This window comes from Symphalangus syndactylus, chromosome 19, assembly GCF_028878055.3.
Source record: "Symphalangus syndactylus isolate Jambi chromosome 19, NHGRI_mSymSyn1-v2.1_pri, whole genome shotgun sequence".
Classification (NCBI taxonomy): domain Eukaryota; kingdom Metazoa; phylum Chordata; class Mammalia; order Primates; family Hylobatidae; genus Symphalangus; species Symphalangus syndactylus.
In genome coordinates, this window is record NC_072434.2 from 61817208 (window position 1) to 61839530 (window position 22323).

At 37.3% G+C, this 22323-nt stretch overlaps 1 protein-coding gene across 10 annotated transcripts in view; it reads right to left on the reverse strand.

The window, feature by feature from the left end:
- ESRRG (estrogen related receptor gamma) overlaps positions 1 to 22323 on the reverse strand; it is a 594635-nt gene that overhangs the window by 224801 nt on the left and 347511 nt on the right. The window contains exon 1 of one of the 10 annotated variants that reach the window (XM_063613918.1): positions 2825 to 3043. The exons of 7 other annotated variants lie outside the window; for them this stretch is intronic. In XM_063613918.1, coding sequence (XP_063469988.1) covers positions 2825 to 2880 — 56 coding nt within the window. In that variant the 5' untranslated portion in view covers positions 2881 to 3043. Of the gene's footprint in view, positions 1 to 2824; positions 3044 to 22323 lie in introns of those variants that run through there. 2 more of the 10 variants (XM_055233688.2, XM_063613925.1) reach the window with 2 other exon arrangements.

The window sequence follows — 22323 nt, forward strand, 5'->3', positions numbered from 1 at the left end:
CCAAGTCTAGAGTTGAAGTAGTCTTACTCGAAAAAATAAAGTTAAAGTGTCTGTTTAGAGTTCTCAAATAATATCACATCTAAAGTGACTTAGCCAAGCTCTTATCATTCCCTAAAAAAAAAGGCATCCCCTCTGATTTCGGCTTTTTTGTTGTTGTTACTGTTACTGTATAAATTTTTCCTTTCTGCCTATTTTATCACCTATAATTTGACATTATGGAATTACTTTGGGATTGTCTTGTTTTTTAATTAGTGTAGATTTTAGAAAGAAGAGATGAGAAAAAGAAAAAAACATGAAAACCCTGAAACAGAAAGAGTGAAACGTACAAAATAAAACTTGTGTAGCTCCAAACACAAATCTTAAAACACGGAACTTAAATTTTCAATGTCTGGACTTCAGTGATCAGGCTGAAATTTACTAAACTGTTCCCTCCTCGCCTTGTCTGTTTTGGAGTGTTTCAGTTGCCTTTCCTTCTTCCAACAGCTGTGACAACTGTTAAAACAGTCAGTAAAATTAAGTCCGCTCTATAATCCTGTAGTCAATGTTACATTTTAATCAGAGGTTGAAAGGGATTCATGTGATGAGCACACTCATTTAGAATGATTAGACTGACACATATGTCAAAATGATCAGATATATTATTTTCATCTATTTATGCTATCAGCTATTACTGCTATTAAATGTGAAACAAGCTTTCAAGTATTATGTTCTTTAATGTGCTGGCACAGTTCCTAAAATAAAAAAATACATAGTTAGAGGTTAACATTTTAAGCTCTCTTAATGGTGGTCAATAAATTGTATGAATCTTTTTAACAGCCTCCAAAGCAGAAACTGTCCAATATTTTCCTCTAAAACTGTATAACTCTGGTTTCATTTCTGTGTATACACACACGTGATGGGGTTTAACCCGGTACAATTACTATGAATATTAATAGCATGTATAAATTCTGTGGTTTATTAATTGAGACAGAGAGGCAGATGCATTGCTTAGCGTTAGATCTTTCTGTCTGTCCAGTGAACCACGTAACCATCAGAACTGCATTCAGACAATAAATCTGTATTTTTTAAAGATGACTTTTAAGTGAGCCCCAAAGAAAGCTAGTTTGAAACTTGCGCCAAAGCCAAAAGGACATGTGCCTTGACTTCATTTAAATGCATCTGCTTTAAGAGGCTTATCTAAACGAATTATTCAAATTAGCTATAAGAAGTTAAATTCAAGGAAACTACTTCAAAAAGAAGCCTCTGGGGGATTTTTAAAGTTTGTTTTCTTCATTTATTTACAAGAGAAAGTTCAGAATCTGAGCGTGCTTGGATAAGACAGTCTTCCTGACACGAAAACATCTTAAGCTCTCCAATTCTACAGCCCCAAGTACACTAACCTTCAAACTACACTTGAGTGGGCAGTCCTACCTTTGTTTATTTTTCATTTTTATTTTTACACATCTTAAGGTTGTTTCTTCCCTTGAGTGTTTCAAACTGATGCAAACACAGCCTTATAATCTTTCAGTTCCTCCTAAATCCATCTCTTGGCTAATATTCCCTGTGTGAGCATGGATGTGGGTGGTTGTGCATGTGTGAGCATGCATACACACACACACTCATACTCACGCTCAAACATACAGGAGCAGCCACTGAGACTGCAAGTCACTTTTCATCTCTTACTTAATTACAAAGCAATGCAATATGCAGTCACTAAGGACAGCTAGTGGACATCTACCTATAATGCACTACCTCATCTTCTAGAGTTTGATATTTTCTTCACAATCTATAGAGAGAAATGTTTGCCAAGGGCACTCTTTTCAGAATTATAACAGTTGGTATCACTGTAATGTGAAAGCAAAGCAATATAACTGACTCAACAGAAAGGGAGATAAACCAGTGACAGCTCTCATGATATACTAATATTTTATCTTAACAGTAGGTTGAAATTAAGTTTATGACCTACTCATTTACACAAAAACGCCTAATTTACTTCTCGTACCCCCTACTCACTCCCCCCCTTTAGTAATCTAAATATATATTTCCACATGCATAAAGATATTCATAAATTCTAATTAAACTGCATGTAATAACGAAAGTACTTTTCTGTATCTTCTGGACAGAATAAACGAGACAAATCCACACTCTGAGCAGTATTTAAGAGGAAAATTTTAAAGTCACTACTGTTTCTTCTTTAGTTTTTTTTCCCCCTTTAAATATTTATAATGTGTGAAAATCTCATGTTACTTAATGGACTGATTTGTCAGTTAAGTGCTGACTTAACGCTAACCATGCAAATAACATTATTCTAGCTCAGAATTACATAGGGCTAGTTTTTAAATTGTTCTCTGAAGGAGAATTAGTAAATGTGCAATGTTGCCTCTAACTCTGCGCGGTAAGAAATGACAAGGAGCTGAAAATATCTGTCAAACTGCAAATACATAAGAGGCACTCAATAGTATAAATCATTTTGAATATTGTATTTTAAAACATCTTTCCTTGGGAAAATGGGTCCTAGTAAAAGATGCATTTTAACAGTTCACTAAGCATTTGTGCCAAGTGCCTATTCTTAGCACCTGAATAAGAAGTGACTGTCACACAGCTGTTTTACTGACAGTCACTGAGCTTTGCCTCAAAGGTAACATTGTAGTCAGAGAACAATTCTCGACTTACTGAATTAGGAGATCACCCTCAACACAAAAGGCACAAGACAGACACAAACAAGCACTCGTGCACACAAAATACCCAGGGCATTACCTGAATCAGTGTGTAAATATATAGTCTGTCCGCCCCCACCCCCGCACCCCCACGACGAGTTTAAAAAGGAAAGAAAAAAGGTACCTACTCTTCCTCGTAGTGCAGTGAAAAAGATTCAGGAAGGCAAAGTTCTACCGAATCCATGTGCGACCGGCAACCATTATTTGTGCACCCCAGCTATAAATCAAAGTTTCCTTGACAGAGCACAGTGCAATTAACACAAATGTTCTCCTAGTGACAAGCCTATAGGCACAGCCAGTTGGGACCAAAGCTCTCACACTCTCCTAATCAACGACTTAAAGCCCCGATTGGAGCTTATTAATATGAAGTAGGGCTTTACATATGCAGTCCCACCGGCCCAGCCGCGCAGCCGATTGGGGGGCCTCTGCCCAATCAGGAGGGAGGCGACGGGAGGCTGCACGGAGCGAGAGGAGCCAGGCAGGTAGGCAGGGTGCAGAGAGCCGAAGGGGGCTGGAAACTGAGAGTGGGCAGAGAAAAAGGGAGAGGAGAAGGGAGCGATTGAAACGCTCCCAATACACACTCTCGGGTTTGATTTTTTTTTCCTCCCTTCTCTCTCTCTCTCCCATTTTTTTTTCTTCTGGGAAGCTACAAAAGAAACATAACTAACTTAACTCTCTAAGCACTGGAGGGATTTGCCTTTGATTTCTAACCTAAGATCTCTTTTGCCTTGAAAAGGAGAACTCACGCAGACTGTCAGTTAATTTGGGAAAGGATTCTGCGGAAGGTAGAGAATTAAGTTTGTCCTGCCGTTGTCTGTGTTTTTATTACACCGGGGGCCGCTGCTTATTTGGTGCTGTACTTTCTCATGTATTCCTAATCATGTCTTTTCCTGTTTTCCTGATGTATGCTGGGCATTAAAAATAATAATAATAAAGGCATTCTTCTAAATTGTTTGAGCATGTGAACTGGGATCGTCATCTCTGAGGTGGAATGCAGTTTCACACAACTACTGAAGAGGAAATAGCGACAATACAATTTGAGAGAATGCCTAAGTAAATTATATGTGTAAACCTTTCTATACCTGCGACTGTCTCTTTACATATAGATACAACGCATAGCTTTTCAAAACAAAGGTAAACAAATGCAGGACAAATTGGCTTCTTCAGTTTTAGGGGTGGGGAGACTGAGGGCTGTGGGGGTACATAGCGAATTAAATCTCTCTCAATGCATTTTGACAAAATAAAGACAGCATTTTTTTTTTTTTGTAGGGAGAGCATTACTAAACAGTGCACTAAAAGTATTCTTAATTATATGTATATATTTCGATACAAGCTTCCAAACTAGGAGGCATATAATTTTATATATGATTTTACCCAAAACATCCTGCTTTCAAATAAAACACAGTGTACATATTTGTTTCTATACATAAGGCACCCTATATGCTTTAAAAAAATCAACCCAGAAACATTTTATAAACCATCACACAGTCTGGTCACTATAAGAACTAGTTTCAAACAGATAATAATTTACAAAACTAAGAATTCTCAATCAAAAGTGTTCAAAAAAAAAAAAAAATAAAAATAAAAGGAGGATATAAGAGGACAAGTGTGTTTTTTCCTCCTTCAGTTGTGTATACCGTGCCTTTAATTTCCATATAACAAAGAGTTTGCTTAGGTCCTATTTTAATCTACGGGATTTTTTTATACTAGCAAATGTACATTGGAATAGATACCAGCTATTTATGGCAAAGAGATAACTGCTACCTTATGGAGAGTGAAAAACCCACAATTTTGATATAATTCAGCTCTACTGCTTATCAACCTTTTACATCTTAAGTCCTACGTGATAGAAATAGTATAATCTTTGAGATCAAAATAAATTAGTTCAGATATTCATCGTGTGTTAAATTCACTAAATTAGGACTCAACTCTCTCAACCCTCTCAAATTTTCTAGGTCTTTAAAAAAACAAAACACTAAAATAGAGCAGCCACATTAAAATTCAGAATATAAAAATGACAGACATGATTTGGTCCCCCCACAGAAGAAAGCAATTTCACTGCCTTGTATTTAGCTATATCTAAGATATAGGCCTGATTCCTTTTATTTGTGTTCTAAATGCATACAAAGTTTCTAGATCAGAACTCACATAGCAAAAACTGTGCCTCAGAATACTGTATAAAAGCAGGTAGTAAAAGCTTAATTACCAGTAGCATTATGCTGTCTATATTGTTAAATGTGAACTCTGCAATTAAGATGTAAATTTGGTTGTGAGCAGTGAATTAAAAGAGCTTTGAGATGTAGAAGAAAATCCAAGCATTCTGCAGACACTGAGAGAAAAAAAAATTGTCTATTCAATCTAAAATAAGACGTGTAATCATTTTACAATTAAAAAATAAATAAAACAGGCATTTTGCAAAAGAAACATGATTTTTCTAAAATACACTCAAAGAAATATGGAAGCTAATACTGCATTACAAAGACAGAAAAACATCCTTTGATTCGTATGATTACTATCTTGATTTCTGAATAAACTAAAATTCTCAGGGTAATTAATAGATTCAATTGCACATACTTTAAAAAAGATATACCAAAAAAAAAAAAAAAAAGAAACTTTCCTTCTTGGTTTGGCTATGGATATTTCTTTAAAAAATATAAATTATTTAATGTACTCAATGCATCTTAATGTACTCAAAGAACGCCTTCCGATTTTGCACCTGGGCAGAATCCTGTATTGTGTTCAGTTTGCATTATGCTGTGATAGAACCTCTTTATTACTCCTTTGAAATGGCTTTTTAAAGACAAGATTTGTAGTGTATTTACCGATGGACCTCAAGTCACCAAATTTCGTACAAGTGATCTTTAATTTCCCATAATTTTCTTATTTCCCTTTGGGTACTTATTTGCCCTCATTATGATCCATTTGACTTCACTGGTGTATATTTTTAAAGATATTTAGACTCACACTTATGCGTAAGTCATTTTTCTGTGCTCACAGAGATACATGTACAAACATACATAGTGTCATCCCCACTGATTTTTCACTAACCATATTTCATCTACGCAAGGTGCAGTGTTCACTGAGCTCGCTGCTTTCTGAGTGACCAGACGTGTACTAGGTTTGTAGAGTTGGATATTTTCCCCTTGGGATCAAAGTATCACCTGTACAAGTCAAGGACCTAAAGACTGTACTTACTGTCTTGAATCCAGTTTAACCAATTTAAAATGTTTAAAAAATCCTCTTCACTAAACTTGTGAGACAGCTTCCAGAATATTTTATAAATACACAGCTCAGTCATCTCAAGAAACTTCCCTGGTCCCAGATTTTTCTCACCTTGCAGGAGAAAACAGTGGATAATCATGGGAAATAAATGCACCATGAGTAATACTGAGCTTAAACCTTCAAGAATCTCAATTACAAAAAAATCTGGAAAAACAAACAAACAAACAAACAGATAAACAGCCTAGGATACACATATATTCCCAGTCTATACACTTCACAATCTTACCACAAGGAGTCTACCCAAATCAAGAAAAACTGAACTAAACAAAAGGATCTCTCACGATTGTTTCACAAAGAATATTAATAAATTAGTTAATATCAGTCTATTATGCATCAGGCTCTTAGTGTATGCATAGTTTCAATCTCTTCTTCCTTAAACAATGCAGTCATAAATATCCAAAAAAATTCATTCTCAGTCCCGAACTAATGTGCAGTCACCAAGCAGAGAATATATTTCATTTCAAAGAACAGAATAAAAACAAGCAAAGCTCAAGTGGAAACAACAGGAAGATTCCTATAGTCATATACACCAGACATTTTACTACATTTAAGTCAGAATCATTTCCTGCAACATTCTAACTAGGAATTCTTATGTTGCTAGAAGGTGATGAGAAATGCTTAGTCTTGCTGTTATTGCGTATTAATAGCTATTTTTAGCTCCTACCTTTCTTTTCTGAAAATTAACAGTACTAACCTGCATTAAAATGTTCAAGTTTATCACTGTCATTTTTGAAGCAGGTTTTTATTTTATATTACACATTCATCATTTACTAAATATGTAAAACTAAACAAGGTGTAACAAATTTAGATTGTCAAATTGCCTAGTAATCTTCCCTCAGGATTATAAAATCTTTGAAAAGCTGTTTAACTTTTTGAACTATTTTCCCTGCTGTTTTAAATGTATCACATATAGTATAATATACCATCTTACAAAAAGCAAACCAAGACAATTACAAACTACTATCTTTAACTCCAAAAGACAACCTTGGGAAAAGAACCTAAAATGACAAGCAAGGCACCAGGCTCCCTTCTACTCCTCATGAGCTGTGTGGCCATGGGTAGGTCGCCTCACTTATCTGTCCCTCATTTCCTCATCTGAGAATTGGGGTTTCTTTTGTGCTATAAACCTGCTTAAGAACACACCTTTCCCGCTGAGAACACGCAGACTTCTTTCGAAGTCAGGATGACTACTTTACACTATATTACCACCAGCCCTCTATCAATTCATCATTCCTCATTTTCTGTTGCCTTTCATTTCTAGGGCACAGGCTTTGATATTTAAATTATTGTCTCGATTGGCAAGAAGCAATCATTTCTACTGAAAGTGATCACTTCCACAGAAGCACTAATAAAAACCTTTCCTTTTGACAAATCTCTTGTCCTATAAATCCATCCCATTCCCAAATTATGGAGTCTATATATAAAAAAAAGCCCATTCTCTGGGGAGCAACTGTTTCACCTCCATAACACACTAAACTCTTTTCCCACTGTTTGTGAAAGTTGGAGGGGAAAAAAAAAAGAATCAGAGAAAGACAGAGAAACTAATAGAGGCAATTCAGTTTCTGTTTAATTAATTCAGGATTATTTCACCTTCGTTTTGTCAAACTAATAATACACATAGCGAAATGTCAGTAAAAATTAAATTATAAACCACAGTAGCTCCAATGGGAAAACTGACTTTAGTTAGGTTGTATTTCCATCATACTTACCCTGGTAAGATACCAAATGCATTTGATAGTATCCTACAAGCTTTCTATAATCTGCATGGCAGGTATTTACAGAGCAATAGTTAACGTTTTGAGATTATACATTAATAAATGAGTTGCAGATATATGCTTTCCTGAATGTTAAGCACCATGAGCTAAATGCAGAAAACATTCAAGGTCAATGTCTCGTTTTAGACCTTTTGAGGCAGCTGTAATATTATGATAATCAAGCTCAAAGTATTCCTATAGAAAGAGTAAATTAGCCTGTTCACTTGAAAGATGATTATGATAAACAATAAACCTAAGAGAGGACAAAATCCCTACTTTTAAAAGCCATAAATTGTTGACTCAATCATGTGTGTGATAGTGTTGTCCAAAATAAAGGGTAGCTTAACTCTGAGAGGAAGGTGGGGGAGGGGGGGTAGTGGAGACAGAGAAGAAGGGGTAAGTGGAACAAACATGACAGATTCCAGAATAAGCAATCCATGCTTTGATACCAGTAAAATGATCAAATTACCCATCCTAACCACCCCATTCAACATATATTTGAGTCTAAAAATATATATATCATAAAACATCAAAAAAGCACAATGTATTTTTTTCCTGACGTATATGGATGTTCAATACAAATTTAAAAGCTCCCTTTTCCTATGGCTTGTGTTAATCCTTTCGTCCGAATTTTCAAAGGACCAGTAAAAAAAAAAAAAAGTAAGATATTAACATCTGGTATCCATACAAACAGGTTTAAAGAGTTATACTTTTTTTGATGTTTGAACTCTCTGACACACTTCTAAGATTTCTTTTTATAAATGACTATGTTTGATAAGAGTCTCCTTCCCCCAACCAAGGCAAATTAATTAGAGGTGTGTGTTTGTCAGACCTGGAAGAAGGTTTTAGAGCAAGGGATTACAGGTCATTCTGGAACATGCCTTGGGTTCAGATTCCAATTATGAGGGATGAGGCTTTGGACTGGAGTCAGCTTCACCCATCTTAATCTCAGTTTCCTCAGCTACTAAATGGGAATAACAATAACAATCTTATAGAATTCTTATGGGGATTAAGAAGGTTAAAGCAATTTAGCACAATATCTGGCCCCAGTTTGGGGACCATATGATCCCGTGGGCTGAGGAAATTTTGGCTTGTGCCAGTTGTCCTAGCGTAACAATTTACAGTAGCACCTTCTTACACCCTCAATAGTGCCCCCGTTTGGAGAATACATTTTATTGTCATCCTACAATTAGTGAGCCTTCCATAAATGTTAGCTATATTATTTTTAAATCTTTAAAAATTATTTTACAAATTTTTAAAACTGAACAGAGAGATTCAAGAGAAAGGCATTGTAATTCATTTGGCCTCCATCTCTGACTAGGAGTGGAAGATACTGGATAGAGAGAAGAAAGTGAAGTGCAAGTATGTTACATTATGAATTGCTTGCCATACTGCCACATATACATTGGCTGCATGTAATGAAAGGGAAAACTAAAAGATGTTCCCCTTAAAGTTACCATGATATTTTCTGCATGAGGATGAGGAAGACAAACTTGGGAAAGTTAACTGATTCTGCTGACTCTCCAGAGAATTCAATTGTACATTGTTTACCAGAAAGAAGGGGAGAGAGAAATTGCTCGTACTCCATTTCTCTTCCTTTAAGACACTTCTTCCACATCCCTCTACTCTAGCAGTTCAGTCAATAATGCTGTTGATTTTATTACTATCCCAAGCACAAGCTCATTCACCTAGGAGCTCTTTTGATCAGATATCCCAAGAACTCAATTTCTTCACAAGGCTTTGCTCTTGTTACACTGAATGGCCACTAATCTATGGCAGCACATAAAGTCTGGACAATGGGGAATTACAGGCTGGGAAAGACCATAGGGATTATGAGTCCAGCTTGGTTACTTTATAGGTAAAGAAAATCAGGCTCAGAATGGTTAAGAGCCTTAACCCAGGTTACATACCTAGGTAGTAGGAAAGCTCCTATGAGAAAAGATTATATTTCTCCCCCTTCCAGTGCTTCGTTAGCAACAAGCTACCAATGTTAGTGTCACAATTGTTGACAATATACTAGCGCATAGAACTCCGACAGAGATCTGACCTCTCTGAGGACACGGGTCCAGTAAAAGCCAAGGGAGTTCTGAACCCAAGAGATAAATAGCCAAGTGTAAACCAAACGGTCCTCTACTTTCTCCAAAAGCTTAGAAAGGTAAAAAAAAAAAAAAGTTACATATTTAAAAAGAATTGGGAATGTACTGGTAGAAATAAATTCTGTCTTCTCCCCAGCTAATTATTGTCCTTTTATAAGCACATTTTAACTATCATTTCCTTCAGGGATTCAGTTTTGTTAAATGGCCACACCTTTCCCTACTCTAAACTCTATCTGACTGTAATCTGTGAGCTGAGCTGGGCCTGACAGTATGCCCAGGGCCAGTAATGGAGCTCAAGAAATATTCCTGTCAATGTTACAGGAACACAATGAATATGTCTTGGATGAGTGAATGAATGAATGGACTAATGACCAATGCTATTACTCAGTTAATTATTCATTTTAAGGGAGGCTGCCAAATTTAATGAGATAATTCAAGCCAGGTAACTACAGTAATATAGGAAAAATTTAAGAGATAAGATGATTGGAAAAAATAGGTAAATGGTGAGGTGGAAAGTTGGTAGAAAAAGATAAAAAGAGGAAAAAAGGATTGAGGACAAGGCCTGCTCCATGCTCTACTAAGGCGCACCAGCACTTCATCATCATTTATTCTTCTGATAGCTAAGAAGGAGCAATGTAGAACGACTGCTTTCTTCCTCTACTTTCTAACTTTCCATGTTTTGTAAATATTCATATTGACTAAGTATTGGATAATGAAAACAATTATTATTAAAACAAAAGCAAACAAAGCTGCCATATCAGTACCTAAAACTGTGACCCTTCCCAGGGTAACATGGAAACATATTCTCATTTAATCTGACAGCAAATGCTTTTAAAAATCATGATCCCAGATATGTCCTGAAACCAAATTTTTTTAAGTGTTCAAAAACGGTTCTTGTATGCAACATAAAAATTTCTATATTAAGGATTCTAAGTACTTTTCGTTATCTCAAGATTTCTTTGGTTAAATGTTGACAAGGATCCCATGAAGAATGGTCACAGAGTTCCTATTTCTATGAAATGTTTGACTGGAGAAGCAGTGAACACTGAATACTTTCAGTGGGAAGGTGGATTTTTCCTCTTTTGGGGAGAGGAAGAAGGGAATTAATCAACAGAAAAAGACAAAGGTCTTACTTTTAGGCTGCTGTTTACCTCTCTTTACTCCTTGCAATTTTTAAAACAAGACCTGTGTGTTTTGCTTGATGATTTCATTGCAAGAGCAAGGCCCTGATGAGAACATATCACATTCTAGAGAGCCAACTGTTATCTCTAGAAAACCACATTTTGGATGCAAAAAAGAGTGAGATTCCCTGGTTCAATTATTACACATTCATATGCATGTATCAAAATACAATATGTACCCCCATAATATGTACAACTATTATGTATCAATTTTAAAAAGAGAGAGTGAGACAAAGAATTCCTTTCTCATTTCTGTGGTAGATTAAATTACCAGGAATGGTGATGGGGGAGGGGCATGAGGACTGTACTCAGGACATTGAAATCCTGGGGCTCTTATCTCACCTACAGTTTGTAACTAAGTGCACAGCTATTTCGATCGCGAAGGTTCATCCAATCAAACTGTGTTACCAAAAAGCAAGAGTTCAGTTACCAGTTGAATTAGGAAACTATATAAATCAAATACCATTTTCATTAGTGAGAACAGACATAGATTAATTCATCCTTCGATAAATTAGAACGTTAAACAAAGAAGTGAAATTTAACAAATAAATATTTTTTAAATTTTTATATGTTTAAAATATGGACAGAAAAGTTAGCTGTTTAGAACATTTAAAAATTCTAATTAAGAAGTGGAATATCCAATATTTTTGCTATAATTTAACATTAACAAGGCAATTTCACATGTGCTCCTTTTGTTCCTCACGACAACTCGCTGTAGCAGTTAGAAACTTCATTATTATTATATTATCATCCCCATTTTATAGATGACACTGAGATTCAAAGAGTTTGTTGATTGCCCAACAGCACTCAGTTTTCATGCTGCAAAGTTAACATCTGGATTTATTGATTTTTTTTTTAACAGAGACTTACTCTGTCGCCCAGGCTGGAGTGCAGTGGCGCAATCTCAGCTCCCTGCAAACTCCACCTCCCGGAGTCAAGTGATTCTCTTGCCTCAGCCTCCAGAGTAGCTGAGACTACAGGTGCCCGCCACCACACCCAGCTAATTTTTGTATTTATAGTAGAGACAGGATTTCACCATGTTGGACAGGCTGGTCTCGAATGCCTGACCTCAAGTGATCTGCCCTACTAGTGAAAATGTACAATACGAAAAGGAAACCACTGGGCACGGTGGTGTGCACATGTAGTCCCAGCTACTCCGGAGGCTGAGGGAGGAGGATTGCTGGAGTCCAGCAGTTCAAGGCATCAGTGATCAATGATCAATGATCAATGATTGCACCTGTCTATGAATAGCCACTGAACTCCAGCCTGCAAACATAGTGGAACCCCATCTCTAAAATTAAAAAAAAAAGGGGAGGGGGAATCTTGTGGTCTCAATAATTTCCCTTCTCTGTCAGGAATTTTACTCTGGTTAGGTATAGCTCCAAATTGACTGCTTTCTCTTTGCCAAGTTTCCCAGCCACAGTAAAATTCTAGGATACTGAGCTAAGGAACCAAGAGACTTAAAGAGGAGTAAAATCATTCCTCATTAAGACAGAAGCAACAACAATCCAAAAAAATATAATTCAACTTTAAAACCACCATATTTGCTTAGAGTTTTTCAAAGATTCCCTTGTTAATAAAATAGAACTATGATCAACCCATACAACATAACAGCTTTCAAACATTCGTGTTTTCTTCAGAATTATTCTGTTTCATCTCTATAATCTTGCTAGCCTAGAATATAAGGGCATTTTTTTGTCATACTACCAGGTGCTTTGGGGCCTGGGTATGTTACTGCTAAGAAGATCTTGGGAGAAAGCACGGCCACATTTTGCTTTCCCTATTAGCAAAGATGATTAAATAAGACAATATTAGCTTTAAAGGGCTCTTTTTGTGGTGAGAGCTTTCTAGTATTGCCCACGTTCGGCCCCAACATTGACTTCATTGCCATCATTGAGCAGTTAAACCTATTCAATTATTCAATCCTAATCAATGTTTCGAGATATAAAGAAAGTAAATGTAAATATTTTGTTTATTTTTACCATACGTAATTCATGTTGGAGGTGGGCCTAGTGGGAGGTGTTTGGGTCATGAGGGCAGATCTGTCAGGAATGGCTTGGTGCTGTCCTCACAGTGATGAATGAGTTCTCACTCTGGTAGTTCACTAGAAAGCTGGGTGTTTAAAATTTAAAAGTGTGTAGCACCTCTCCCCTCTCTCTTGCTCCCTCTCCCACCATGTGATATGCCGCTGCACCTTCACCTTCCTCCATGATTGTAAGTTTCCTGGAGCTTCACCAGAAGCAGATGTTGGCACTTATACTTCTTGTACAGTCTGTAGAACCATGAGCCAAAATAAACCGCTTTTCTTTATAAATTACCCAGTCTCAAGTCTTTCTTTATAGCAATGCAGCAACAGACTAACGCACGCATACAACTTGATTTTTTTTTAAATGACTTTCAATGTTTCTCTGAAAAAAATTTATCAGTATTTTAATGGGGCTAATATATTTACCCTTTCAAAATTAGCTACTCATTAAATGAAACATTTTGACTTATGAATTTCCCCCCTCTACCCTGTAACTAAATAAAAAAAAAAGTTGGCTACTACATATTTCCATATTCTTTTTTTTTTTTTTTTCGAGACGGAGTCTTCCTCTGTTGCCCAGGCTGGAGTGCAGTGGTGCAATCTCGGCTTACTACAACCTCCACCTCCTGGGTTCAAGTGATTCTCCTGCCTCAGCCTCCCAAGTAGCTGGGATTACAGGTGCCTGCCACCACATCTGGCTAATTTTGGTATTTTTAGTAGAGATGGGTTTTCACCATGTTGGCCAGGCTGGTCTCCAACTCCTCACCTCAGGTGATCTGCCTGCCTCGCCTCCCAAAGTGCTGGGATTACAGGCATGAGCCACCATGCCTAGCCTCATCCTTTTTTGTTTTTGAGACTGGGTCTGGCTATGTCACCCAGGATAGAGTGCAGTGATGAAATCATAGCTCACTGCACCCTCAAACTCCTGGGCTCAAGTAATCCTTTTGCCTCAGCCTCCTCAGTAACTGGGTGTGTGCCACCATATCCAGCTAATTAAAAAAAAAAAAAAAATTGTTTGTAGAGACAGGGTCTTGTTTTGTTGCCCAGGCTGGTTTCAAGCTTCTGGCCTCAAGGGATCCTCCAGCCTCAGCCTCCGCCTCCCAAATTGCCGGGATTACAAGTGTGAGCCACCACACCTGGCCCTTCTTTTTCTTAAGACAGTGTTGTGCAGCAATGGCAAATCCCTGCCCTGCCTCCACCTCTGTCACCCATGAGAGAACCTCTAGAACAATTATTCACTAGTTTTCAATCTTTAACATTACATTTATAAATAAATCTACGTATTTCCGTGACCCTGACTGTTCTCAATTAATTAAATAATTTACTTAAAAATTTCAGGGCAGGAGTGGCGGCTGATGCCTGTAGTCCCAGCACTTTGGGAGACCGAGGTAGGTGGATCATGAGGTCAGGAGTTCAAGACCAGCCTGGCCAAGATGGTGAAACCCTGTCTCTACTAAAAATACAAAAAGTAGCCAGGCATGGTGGTGGGCACCTATAACCCCAACTACTCAGGAGGTTGAGGCAGAGAACTGCTTGAACCTAGGAAGCAAAGGTTGCAGGGAGCTGAGATCACACCACTGCACTCCAGCCTGGGTGACAGAGCAATACTCCCCATCCCCCCCCAAAAAAATAAAATATATATATATATATACACACATATATATACATATATATATACACACATATATATACACGCACATATATATACACATATATACATATATACACATATATATATACACATACACACACACACACACACAGACACACACACATATTTGCTTTCCTGGGTCACTACACTCACCTTCACTTGAGAAAGATGACAATAGGAGGGGAATTTCCCAAGTGCCCATTACTAGGGTATTAATGAGTCACCTTTCTAGACCCTATGATCCATCCAAAATATGGTGCTTCAAAGGAGTTAAGGACTTTTTTGTTTGTTTGTTTTTGTTTTTGAGACAGAGTCTTGCTCTGTCTCCCAGGCTGGAGTGCAGTGGTGCTGTCTCTACTCACTGCAAGCTCCGCCTCCCAGGTTCACGCCATTCTCCTGCCTCAGCCTCTGCGAGTAGCTGCACTACAGGCGCCTGCCACCACGCCCGGCTAATTTTTTGTATTTTTAGTAGAGACGGGGTTTCACCCTGTTAGCCAGGATGGTCTCGATCTCCGGACCTCGTGATCGACCCTCCTCGGCCTCCCAAAGTGCTGGGATTACAGGCGTGAGCCACCATGCCCGGCCGTTAAGGACTATTTTAACTGTGATATCCACTCAAGTTGACGTCACGCTGAATTTTAGGGTCAGGGTAAAAATACCATCTCTGAAGCTCCCATCTCCTTCTCAGAGAAGCAAGATGTGGTGGAAAGAACAGCTGAGGAAGAATGGGTTTTGGTCATCTGTACCCTTGCACTACGTGCTGCATTTCGCTGGGCTTCAGTGAACAAGAGGGAACGGGTGCAGTAGTTTTCGAAGTGTGGATTCCAGACCAGCAGAATCTCTATCAATAGAAGCTGGTTGAAAACACAAATGATTAGGCTCCACCCCTGACCTACTGGGTCAGAAACTCTGGGGGTAGATCCCAGCAGTCTGTGTTTTAACAGGCTCTGCAGGTCATTCTGGGACATGCCAAGATGTGAGAATAGGATCTCTAGAGACCTGTTTCGCTCTAAAAGTCTACAGTTTCATCATCAGGAACAGAGCTTTTATTAAAAATAAATGGCTCAGAATTCGCTTTGTTATTCATATATTCTCCACCCGCAGCCCCTACGTTTTTTAAACTTCATATTTCAACACATTGAGTCTTAGAAATCAAATCCTGCAACAAGAAATACCAAATAAATTGATAAATAAAGTGATGCTGGCTGCTACGGCTCAGTTTACAGACAGGAATGTGGTCCTTGAACTTTTAAAAACTCTAAATTCAGTTCTTTCTCTGGCTAGTATATGTCTCATGGTTCACTCAGCTGCATCTGCTTCAAAGTTTGAAGCAAAAGCCTTAAAATGGTGGAGACAGATATGGTGACCAGAAGAGCTGCAGACAGTGGTTCACCCTTGTTTTGAGCCTGGCTTCTGCTATTCTTTGGCTGGTGGGTTAAAGTCTTGTATGTCTCAGTTTCCTCATTTTTAACCTGGTGATGACTCCAATCTCATATTGTTGCTAAGGGGATTAAATGAAATGGTCTATATATAGCATTGGTTTCAACCTTTGAAAAATTCCAATCCTCAGGCCTCACCCCAGCCAATTAATTTAAAATCTTTGGCATCAGGAGTTTTGAAGGCTCCCAGGTGAATTCAATACGCTGCCAAAGTAGCGACTGGGACCCACCGCTAAATTACTTAGCCCAGGTCCTGGAATGATTATTTTACCATTATTGAACCGTATAAAGGAAGTGTATGTAAAAGCATAAACTTTGATATCAGATGGCCTCATCTTAATCCTGGCTGTAGAGACTGTTGGCTGTGTGACCTTGGACACGTACCTGAATTATTGGTTTTATCATCTGTTAAGAACAACAATTAGCAAGAAGAGATTAAAAAAAACAAACAATAAACATATCTGCTTACTCCATAAGATTGTTGTGAAAACAAATAAGGTAACATAAATCCAAGCTCACTGTGAATGATGCAAGTATAAGAAAATATTCATCCTTACATACAGCCCACAAAAACTATGAGTGGCTTGTGTTAGATGCCAATCACTAAATGCAAGTGACTTCCAGACCTTCACTAGTTCTGCAGATGAGACATCACTTTTTTATTTATTTATGTATTTTTCTTAGGCCATGCTAATACCCCAAAGCCCAACAGTGATCATAGGATGAGATAATCTAGCTCCACACTGGAATCACCTGGAGACTTTTTAAAAGTACAGCTGCCTGGGTCTCACTCAGTGAAAATCTCTGAGGGTGGGGTCCACACAGTGGTATTTTTGGGATAAGATCTACTGGGGATTCAAACTGCAGCCAACATTAAAAAGAAGGAAAAAGGTGAAGTTAACTGCTGAGGAAGGGGCTTAGGGTAAAGTGAAGACCATCTGTGGACTCCAGCTTTTGTAGTGACACAATGCTGAGAAACCAAATTTCCAGGGATCCATCAGTTTACGAAACTTTACTAAAATAAGTCCTATACTGCCAAGCATCTAAGGAGAAAAAAGTGAACCACAAAATGCTTATCAATGAAGAGCTGAGTATATGTAAAAATCTATTCTAAATAGTATTCTTCAGAGTAAAAACAGATGTGAAATGGTTAAAAAAAATCTGTGGTATCATAAGGCAATAACATTTAGTTGCTTTTCATTTTCTTCCTTATATTCTTATGTATTGTTTAGATAATTTTACAATGAATGCAGATTATTTATTTAACAGAAAATAATAGTCAAACAGAATGTAGTAAGGGGAAAAAGTAAATTAAGTCAGGGAAAAGTATGAGAAATGGTGAGACAGTAAAATAAATGCCAGAGCTGAGAAAGATGAAGCAGCGTGCACTTATAAATAAAAAAAATTCTAGGACTCTCAAAGTACTGGCAGATTCCTGAATACACGCCAATGTTTCACTTCTCTCTGCCTAGCAAAATTTTACTTATCCTTTTTAAAAATTTTATTTGTTATTTATTTACTTATGAGACAGGGTCTCACTCTGTCACCCAGGCCTGTCACCCAAACTGGAGTGCAGTGGTGCAATCATAGCTTTCTGCAGCTTCAAACTTCTGGCCTGAAGTGATCTACCACCTCAGCCTCTCAAAGCACTGGGATTATAGGTATGTCCCACTGCAACCAGCCCCTACTTATCCTTAATACTTAGTTTACCTTGGAGCGGAGGTCGGGGGGGCTCCCAGTAGGATAGAGACTTCAGCATCCCTCTATCATCTCAACTAACCAAATGCTATTAATGTTTTCTTCGTATTTATCTGATTCTCCCATGACTGTAAGCCTCTTGAGAGTAAAACTGCATCCTGTTTATCTTTATAAATAATTCCGACACTGAGAGACAAGTGCATAAAATGTATCTCCAAAGATTCATTAAAGTGAAAAAAAAAAAAAAAAAAAAAAAGGTTCGCCGGCTGTGGGAAACAGGCAGAATAAGATGTGATATAAACATAGCTCTACATAAGCTATTTTTTTAAATAAAAACAAAACAAAGACAAGTCCTACACATAAACTACCTTCTGTGATCTTTTGGACTTTCTATTTGAGGTTAACAGTGAAGAGATGCCAATGCTCATTGCTCAGTGGGTTTAACCGATAGGTGCTCTAAAAATGCAAATCATTTGATGCTCTGATGACTGGTATGTAGAGTTTATACCAGTAGTTCTCAAAGGAAAACATCAGTATTATCCAGGAACTGTTAGTGTAAATTCTCGCCCCTGCCACTCCAGAGAAACCCTGGGGATGGGATTCGGCAATCTGTGCTTTATCAAGTCCTCTAGGTGATTCTGATGCATGTTGAAGTTTGAGACCCACTGGTCTAAGCTAAAAGATTTAGAAGAAATGAAAACCCAGCTCACTGCTAACTCCTTCTCAAAATCTATTTCCCTAATATGGCTCTCCTATATGTGCCATGGAACCTCAAACTTTGATGAGCAAATGTTTCAAAACAGACCAAGACACATCTCGACTGTTAAAATTCCCATCTCCGACCCCTCAGGAGAATGAAGTTTGAGATGCAGAGATGTCTCTTTCCTACAGTTTATCCTGCCAGACTCCTTCATTCCTCACTCTGTTCCCTACAGATTGTCTTGTAAATGTGGACAGAGACACATCTTCAGTCCTGAGTCTGACTCCTGACCTCGGCTATGTTAGCCCCTTTGCTGCTGAAGAACAGCCCCTTAGATCACTGACTTGCTATTATTCTATGCTTAATAGCCCTGACCTGTGCAATATTTTTTATCTGGCTACAGTCCTATCTCTAAATTCTCTATTTTGAATGAATACCGATTTTGTGACATGAAGTCTGCTATATAATGAAATGCAAACAATGAAAAGGCTAAATCAGTTTACAAAAAATCTATTTGTCAAACAGTGTGGAGATGCTCCCAATTTAGTCTGGGCAGTTCATGCAGCTCTTGATAAGGGACTTAAAAACCTAGCTGTTCACAGAATGAAAATAAAGGCATCTGCACCACAGATATGTTTTCCTTTCAAAAGTCTTTGTTGTAACTTGTAGCTAATTAAATGCCCTTACACAAGAGGTGCACGCACACACAGCAAAATCAGAGAATAATTTTACAAGGGAGCCCCAGAGAAGAGAAGAGCACAACACAAGCTTCCCACTACCATCTCTTATATTGCATTTACATTTCTATACAGCTTCATCAGCCTGACAAAAAAAGCACAAGGGGAGGCCTTTTTTGTTCAATTTTGGAAAAGAGAGATTTCTAAGCCCTGCAAAGGAATGTGCTTAACATTAAAAAAAAAAAAGAAGAAGAAAGAAAGAAAAAAAGAAAGAAAGAAATTGTAACCCTGCCTTAGATGCTTGTGGAGAAATAATGCTTTCTACACACCTTTCTATATCACCGACAGAGGAACTAAAAAATTATCAAGAACTTAAAGTGTTCCATTTTTTCATTTGTAGTGTTTTCCTCACTCCTAGAGATTATTTGCAGGCAGAGGTGCCCCTGTATTAAGCTTGACATTTATTGGAGTGGCTTTGAATTTACCATGTCACATTTATCAAAATGGGATTTTATATATATATATTGACATTCTTTCATTTTTCCACCTTCTGAATTTAACTATTTCATTGGGCAGAATTTAAAGTGTTAATTCTCAGATAAATTTTTTTAAGTCATATACGAAATTGGTTCTCAAATATAACTGGCATTGAGTTATCACAGTCCCCCTTCTCTCTTCTTTCACGCCCCCGTTCCCATATGGGAAGACTGTCCAACATAATGGGATAGCATTGGATATAAAAACAGAACATTGTCTAAACAGAGGATTGAAAGCTCTTTGGGGTCAGGGTAATTTATATTATATTTATATTTATAATTTATATTATATAATTTATACTTATAATTTATATTATATAATTTATACTTATAATTTATATTTATAATTTATACTATATAATTTATAATTTATATTATATAATTTATATTATATAATTTATATTTATAATTTATAATTTATATTATATAATATATATTATATAATTTATATTTATAATTTATATTATAATTAGTTCTTTATACCTGTTCACAATCCTGTGTCACTACACGTGTGGGCCCCTCAGGCTAGAACACTAACCCCACAACCCCTAACACTTCCCCCTGCCCCTACACACACCCCAAAATACCCCCCTACACATATACACACACACACATACCTCTTTTCCAGATGGAAACTCAGAAAGATCACCTCCTCTCTGGAGGCATCTCTTATCCTGCCATCTTTTAGCATTTTCATATCTGTACGTGATTTTACTTCTCTTATTAAACTGTAAGCTCCTTGAAGGCAGAGACCCTGTCTCATCTCAAATGCTTAGAACACAGCTTAGGGCCTGACAGACTGGATGTTACTAAACAGGCTGTTTAATGAATAAATGAATGAATGCAAGCCTAGCTGGGCAATTGCTTTCTGAGCTTTGAGTTCTTACTATTATGAAACAGATGAATTCATGCAACCCTCTTGATGTCAAAAAATACCACACTTTTGTACATGGATGCTGGGAATACACTTGTCAACTTTTAAGTCCTATTGGTTCTGACTCTAAATCATCTCTACATTCTCAAAGTTAAATTCCAACTGCCTGAATTTCCTCACTGGTGGTTTCATTGGTCTCCCTCCCTCTGTTTTTCTGCTTCTTTCTAATTCATTCTGTATGCCATTTTCAAGTACTTTTACCCCACATTTTCCACTGTTACAGAACAAAGTCAAGATTCTTTTAACCTGAAAATTCAAGTATATTCATAACCGGACCCAAACCCTCTTTCCTGGCAAGTTTCCCACAAGTCTGCTTCAAAGAGCCTGAGTATCACAGCCTTCACTTAACCTGAACATACCAAATGCATTCCTATTTCCAGGATTTTTGCCTCAGCTATTCTCACCATCTTATATTTAAAGGACACCCATTTATAATGCTCTGTATACATGTGATATGTCTTTATAAAGTAGGTTAGAGCCTTAAAAAAGGGCATGGCCAATTTGACTTGAGAGAGGAGCAAAAGAGGCCGGTTTTCTAAAGACTTTTGGGGAAAGAAAAATTTGGGGTAAGTGAGCAAACTTTAAGATAAAAGAGAATAATGGAATCATATTTCTCCAATAGAATGTAAGCTCCTTGAAGGCAAGAACTACCTGGTTCATCTTTATATTTCCACTAGTACCTAGTAGAGTGCTTTGTATGCAACAATTGACTAGTAAGTATTTCTTTAACGATTCTTTATCCATTTCTGTCCTAACTCCATGCAACCCTTTCATATAGTACCTTGCATATACTAGATACTCAATAAATGACAGCTAAATGAATGAATGATTTCTTAATCTTTCCATTCCTTGTTAAAATGCAAAAGTGAGGAGAGGAACAGAGTAAGTGAAATTGCAGTTACTGAAAAAAAATCTTAAGAAAATGAATCGTTATGAACACAAAATATGCTTATTTTGTTTACATACCAAAAGTAAACTGTACAAGAAAACAAGTAAAAATGTTGAATTCACATCGCCCTCTGGTGTTGGACTCTCCCAGACAATTAAAAAAACCCTCAAACTTAACAGTTCAGGGAGATTTTACATCAAAATAGGAGCATTCAACCTTCCCTGATCAAGGCAAAATGAGTAGCATTGAAGGAGAGGTGCAGCATCTTTCAAATTTGCTTCAGTTGTTAAAGATGAAATTATTAATTCCAACAAAGTATGGAGCCTCCAGTATATTTGCTTAATGGAGTGAATTCCTCCTTCTGTCAAAGTCACTGTGTCTCACCATGATAGTCATTAGAGACCAATGGAATGAGGCTGCTAGCTGTACTACAGGTCCTCTGTATAAAAGGTGTGCTTTAAAATCTAAGACAATATGACTTTTCAACAACAGCATACAATGGAAATTTATTTATTTGCTAAGCATGAGAAAAGCCATTGAGTAGAGAATGAAAGTTACAAAACAGGCACAGTCTATTCATTTGCTATTAATGGTGGGACACTGTGCCAATGCAGCTGAAATAAAACAATACACCCTCCTTAAAGTGACTCTTAGGTTCATGAAGAGAACCCTGGAATAAATATCTCAGTGTGAAATCACTTTTCTGGCTATGGCATAGAATTCAGAAAGTCCCTTATATTAAAAAATATAAAAGTGTTCTTCTT